Source organism: Neomonachus schauinslandi, chromosome 1, assembly GCF_002201575.2.
Source record: "Neomonachus schauinslandi chromosome 1, ASM220157v2, whole genome shotgun sequence".
Classification (NCBI taxonomy): Eukaryota; Metazoa; Chordata; class Mammalia; order Carnivora; family Phocidae; genus Neomonachus; species Neomonachus schauinslandi.
Window position 1 is genome coordinate 66727604 of NC_058403.1, and position 6000 is coordinate 66733603.

At 51.8% G+C, this 6000-nt stretch overlaps 1 protein-coding gene across 1 annotated transcript in view; it reads right to left on the minus strand.

The window, feature by feature from the left end:
* Positions 1 to 6000, minus strand: part of ADCY5 (adenylate cyclase 5) — a 148451-nt gene that overhangs the window by 25997 nt on the left and 116454 nt on the right. The window contains exons 11-13 of the mRNA XM_044920387.1: positions 4963 to 5107; positions 3782 to 3879; positions 545 to 632 (exon numbers count right to left, since the gene is read on the minus strand). Of these exons, the coding sequence (XP_044776322.1) occupies positions 545 to 632; positions 3782 to 3879; positions 4963 to 5107 (331 nt within the window). The remainder of the gene's footprint in view (positions 1 to 544; positions 633 to 3781; positions 3880 to 4962; positions 5108 to 6000) is intronic.

Here is a 6000-nt window from a genome sequence, read left to right on the forward strand (position 1 = left end):
ATGCCTAAGAGGAGATATGGGAGAAAAACACAGAACAGGGTCTCATGCCCACATTCTTAGCTGTGTGGCCCTGTCTGAAACACTGAACCACTCTGGGCCACTCTCCTCATCTCTATGATGATTGGCTCAAAAGCCATCATCCCTCTGGTCCCCTCCAGGGCCAATTCCAGGCACATGGGGACACTGAAGGGGGTGTGGAGAGAGATCTCTTCCATACTCACTCATTCAGCAAATGTTTATTGACCACTGCTTTGTGCTAGATGCCCTTCCTTCATCCTACCTGACACCAAGGGGACAGACAGGAGAGGCAGTGACACGATCTTCTCATTGCAAAGATTTGCAAAGGCAGATTACAATAGCCGATACCACCAAGTCTCCACTGACAAAGCACTCCCTGCAGTCTAGCTTGCTGCCGATGCCAATCAAGGGTGGTACCCCAGCATCATGCACCCCGATCCCATCAGGCTCTGGGAGGAGCTCCTATCCGTGGTCTGGGAAGGGAAGGAAGAAGGCGACAGGGGGCTCAGGTGCGAGCTAGACTCACCTTCACGCAGGAATAGATCACGGACACAAATACCACCAACGTCAGCAGCAGGAAACAGGTCAGGTAGAAACTCAACATGAACACGGAGCTGGAAAAAGAGAGGAGGTGGGGAATTCTGGGGCTCTGAAAGCCTCTGGAAGGAAAGAGAGGTTGCTCCATTTCCCCTGAACCCACTGTCCAGTCTCTCCTAGCCCCTCACTGAGAAGGGGGCTTACACAGCCTTGTGAACTGATTCAGGAGCCCCTCCATGGTGGTCCGGCTCCTGTCCTTGCCATCTCCCGGCATGGAGCAGAAACCCGCAAGGGGCTGAACTGAGAAGTGAGTGTCACCTGCTCAATGTTTTGCCTAATTCTTAGCTATCCACAGACTCACTTCATTTAGCTTGGAAGGACCTATTTTAAAAGTCACCTCGTTATTCCCTCCCAGCAGTTACTCACGGCTAGGTGAGGAACTGTGAAGGCTGAAAACGGGATAAAGGGCCATCATTTCTAAAACGCATTTGTCAGCAGCCCAAGCAGACACTCTGAGAAACAGCAGAGATGCGTCCCTTTGGAGGCAGAGTCCCTAAACCCTGTACCCTGCCAGGCCCCACGACAAGTCCTACTCAACTTGCCAGTTCAACACGAAAATGCAAGGAACTCCCCCTGTCCCTGCTGCCAGGGGCAGATCACAGGTGATCTTAACGTTCACCAAGGGCCAGAATCCTCAGACAAAAGAGCTGCCAGTGACTTTCCATCTGGAGCCTCCCACTGGCCCTCCTGGGGCCGGGACTGGCCTAAGGTACACCCCATCATATCAGGAGGTCACAGAAATCCCTTTTCCCTTCCGGGGAGTGAGAGTGGCCTGGAGATGTCAGGCGTCGTTAGCAGGTTAAAGGCAAGCAGAGGGCTTGACAAGGCAGGGGAATACCTCTAGAGAGGCGTTCAAAGGGCGTCTTTGTTCCAGGCACCCCCAGAAGCCAGCACTTAGATGCTTTAAACAAGCAGAACAAGGGTAGAGAACTCTCTTCAGAGGGAAAGAAAGACCTTTAAAGTAGCTTTGAATGCTTCCGTAGAGAGAGGACTGCTGGAGAAAGACTTCCGTCAATGCCTTAGCAGCTTGGAGCTGTGGCCAGGGGGAAGGGAGCCACTGCAGGCCGAGCAGGGACCAAGGGAAACCCAGCCCACCAGCCATGCTGCAGAAACAGAAAGGCAAGTGGCACGGAGGCAGGGTTAGAGGCACCCAGGCTAACCAGACTGTCAAGAGCAGCAAGGGGACAGAAAGGCTAGGTCGCTTATTTATACCTGTAGCTCCATTTCCATATAGAAAAAAATGGGGTCCTGTGTCAATAAGGACCCACAGTCCCACCAGCTCTGCACCACCTCAGCGTGGGGGGCAATGGGGATTAGCTGCACAACCAGAGGGCTGGTGTCTGTGGTATCCTACAGAGTCACAGCGGACACAAATGTCAGGACCATCTCTGCAACAATGTGTCATCAAAAATAAAAGGCACTGAGTACTACGACAGGTAGGCATCACGTACCTCCCGATAACATGCACTAAGAAGGACACATCACTTCTGTGGGATTCTTGTCAAAACTGCATAACCTCAACCTGTGAGTACACATCAGACAAACCCAAATGGAGACATTCTACAAATTAATTGGCCAGCACTCATCAGAAGCTCCAAGGCCACAAAAGACAAATAAAGGCTGAGGAAGCATCACAGATTAGATCACACTGAGGAGAAAGAACAGCTAAACGCAATGCGGGATCCTAGCCTGGCCCCTGGGACACAAAAAGGCCATTAGGGGCAACGCTGATGGAAATAGATTACAGTCAGTTAGGTAATAGTGCCATTCCAGGGTTAATCTCGTGCCATTGACCCTCGTACTGCAGTTACCTAAGTGTCAACATTAGGGAAAACTAGATGAAGGCTGTACAGAGACTCTCTCTGGTATTTCTGTAACTTTTCTTTAAGTCCACAATTACTTCAAAATGAAAAGTAGAAGGTGTCGGGGTGAGGGGACTCTACTAGATTCAGTTGGACTTAGGAGACATAACCAAACACAACCAGTGGATCTTGAGTAAATCCTGGCTATGAATAAACTAAAAGTAGGAGACATTTGGAGACAATTCTGGAAATGTGAACATGGATTTGGTGTTACATGATTGCAGAGAATTGGTGTTAATTTTGTTTGGTATATAAAGCATTGTGGTTAAGAAGGAAAATGCCCTGAAAATAGATATATATTGAGGGCTTTTGGGGGAAAATGTCCTTTCATCTAAAATTTAAATAATCAGGGACGCCTGGGTGGCTCAGTCATTAAGCGTCTGCCTTTGGCTCAGGTCGTGATCCCAGGGTCCTGGGATCGAGCCCCACATCGGGCTCCCTGCTCAGCAGGAAGCCTGCTTCTCCCTCTCCCACTCCTCCTGCTTGTGTTCCCTCTCTTGCTGTGTCTTTCTCTGTCAAATAAATAAATAAAATCTTTAAAAAATAAAATAAAATAAAATTTAAATAATCAGAAAAAAATAGATGAAACAATAGTAAAACATCAACAACAGTTACATCTAGGGGATGGGTGCTGATTATATTAATTACTTTGCTTTTCTGTGTGTTTGCAATATTGCATAATAAAGTCACAAATGTGTAGATACATGCACACGTGCACATACAAATGTATATACACACACACAAACATAACAAAGATAACACAAGCAATTATCTTCCTTGTCTACATGTGACTCTGACTATCTACCTAACACTTCATTTCTGGAAGCCCACTGCCCACTTCAGAGTGGTCCCCTCGGAAGCCACAGGCCTCTCTCAGGGACGCGGCCAGTCCTTGGAAGCGTTCAGGAATATCTCTGAGAAAAGCCTTTAGAACCAGAAATCCATTCTTTGAAATACCCAGAGTAGCAGAAAACCTTTATCTTTTGAAGATGTGTTAATGGTTTTGCAAGAACCGAAGGTCACACGGAAGCAAACCTGGTGAATACTTCAGGTGATTTAAGGGCAACCACTGTGTGGGTGACAATGGGGCGAGATGATAAAGTGCTGAGTCTCTCATGCAGCAAGGCAGGCCCAGGGAGGTTTCCCGCCCTGTCACAGGGGACTCAGACTCGTGGCTTCCCAGTCCCACCGAGGACACATGGGGAAGCCTCTCCTTGTCTGAGCAAGTCCGACCCCTGCCTCTGCTTGCTCCATGACCTCCGTTCCCACCCCTGGAGCCCCACAGCCAGAGGGACGGTACTCACTGGGGCACGATGGTGATCTGGACAAAGCAGATGAAGAGGAAGACAAGCGAGGCACATGCCACGTAGGCACCGAATCGGTCATCCACCTGCTTGGAGTACTGAGAGGAGGGCACGGGGTGAGAGGGGCCCTGTGTGCTCCAGCCGCGCTCCACCCCAGACACATGCGGGCAGCCCACTCCCAACACCTGGAAGAACCAGCACTAGCCTTCGTGCTCAAGAAAACCAGTTCAAAGCACCCTAACGTGGTGCCTGTGGGGACGGCAGCTGAAATGTGTCAAACCAGACACTTTCTGCAGGTCGGGTCACTACAAGAGTCATTCATAATGATCCTGGCTCAAATCACGGAGCACCATCTACCCGCTAGGACACGCGACCGGTCCGAGTTGTCCTGCATCCTCACAAAGCCCCGGAAACAGAACCTATGTAACTGCTACTTCACAGAGGAGCCCGGGCTGGGGCTCAGGGTGGACAGGAGGCTCGCCCCAGCCCCAAATCACGGAGCTCATCTCCCAGCCCCCAGTTCCTCCTGCGACGCCAAGCAGCGTCACCCACAGAGGCCGCACTGGCACCAAGTCACCAGAGAGGGCACTCTCGGCTCAGGTCCCTTTCTCACTGGTCAACGAGTTTGCCTCACAGGACGGAGGTCGGGTCTGGCTCTGTCACGACTTCACTGGTGGCCTACAGCAAGTTGCCCAGCCTCTCAGTCACAACGTCAGGAGATGGGACAGAGAGATCTCGACTGTCCCGACTTTTCGCCAGTGTGCCAAAGGCAGCTGGGAGGTCCACTGGTGACGATGTTCATAATGGTAACAACAATAAAAATAAAATCGATAGCAACTAACATCACTGAACATCTATGTGGCAGATACTGTTTTATGTGTTTTACACATATGGACTTGCTTAACCCTCACTATGACCCTCTGAAGAAGGAATGGTAAGGAACCCCATTTTCCAGATAAGGAAACTGAGGCATGAGGAAGTTAAGACTTATCCCTTCTGACCGTGAAAAGCCTCCCTAAAATCTCCATCTCCTGAATAGTGTGGCATTGGAGCAGGCGACACTAACAAGAAAGGGCACTTTCTGTGGTGATGGCCACAGGCAGGGAGCCGCCTGTTGCCCTGTCCTCCTCCCTCTGGTTCTGGTCCTGCCCAGGGCCTCCTTCCCACCCAGGGGGCCGTACCTTCTTCTCTAAGTCAGGCTCCCTGAAGGTCAAGAGGAACTTGCGGACATGCTCAGACCGCAGCCTGTCGATGCTCCTGGCGTCAATGGCACGGCCCAGAAATTCGTCCACTTCATCCTCAGGGTTTGCACTTTCCTGGGCGTTCCTGGGGAGCAAGAGGCGCAGACCCAAGCTGACCACCAGGGGGCACCGCTAGAGGGCTGACTTGGCCCCCCTGTACCCAGGCCCAACAGAAAGGCCCTAATAAGGGGTGGGGACTCTGGGACTGGGATGAGGATTGCCAGGAGGCCAAGTCTCCCCTCTTAACTGCACACATGCAGAGAAAACTGCCCATGTCTGACCCGCTGGCTGAAGGGCCTCGCTGACAATAAGGCTTTTCTGACTCTACTGATATATTATTGTAGTACAATAATAATATGACTTGTCATTGAAGGTTTAATTGTTTTTCTCCACAGGTAACAGTCTCTGCTCTTCACTGTCCAGCTGTACCATCATTCTGAAACGAAGGCCAAGATCGGGGAGCAAGGCTCCTGCCACAGAAGCTGTGAGCCACCCCAGTGCTTTCCCCTGGCTCAGGCCACCCTCTGGGAAGCAGGTTTCACGATCAGGATGCTGAACTAAAAGCCCTATTCCTCAAGGTGACACCCAGTCGTCAGTGGGGTGGCTAGCCCCCAAGAGCTGGGAAGTGGAAGAGAAAGGGGACACAGGGGCCGGGGACCAACAGGCAAGGTCTGCATTTTCCTGAGAGCTGCAGGCACGTGTGTGTGTGCACACAGCCATGTGCAGCGTGTGCATGTACACGTATGTGTGTCCACGTGTTTGTGGGATGAGGACACGTGGGCTGCACTGAGACCCAGCCTCTCCGCCCGGCGGCCCGGGCTCCTGGGCTACCCCTCTAGCAGCTGCAGTGGGCTCCCGCCACTCTCAGCCGAGACCGTGCCAAGACTGTGCCGGACCGTGCCGGACCGTGTCGAGACCGTGTGGACCGTGCCGAGACCGTGCGGACCGTGCCGGACCGTGCAAAGACCGTGCCGGACC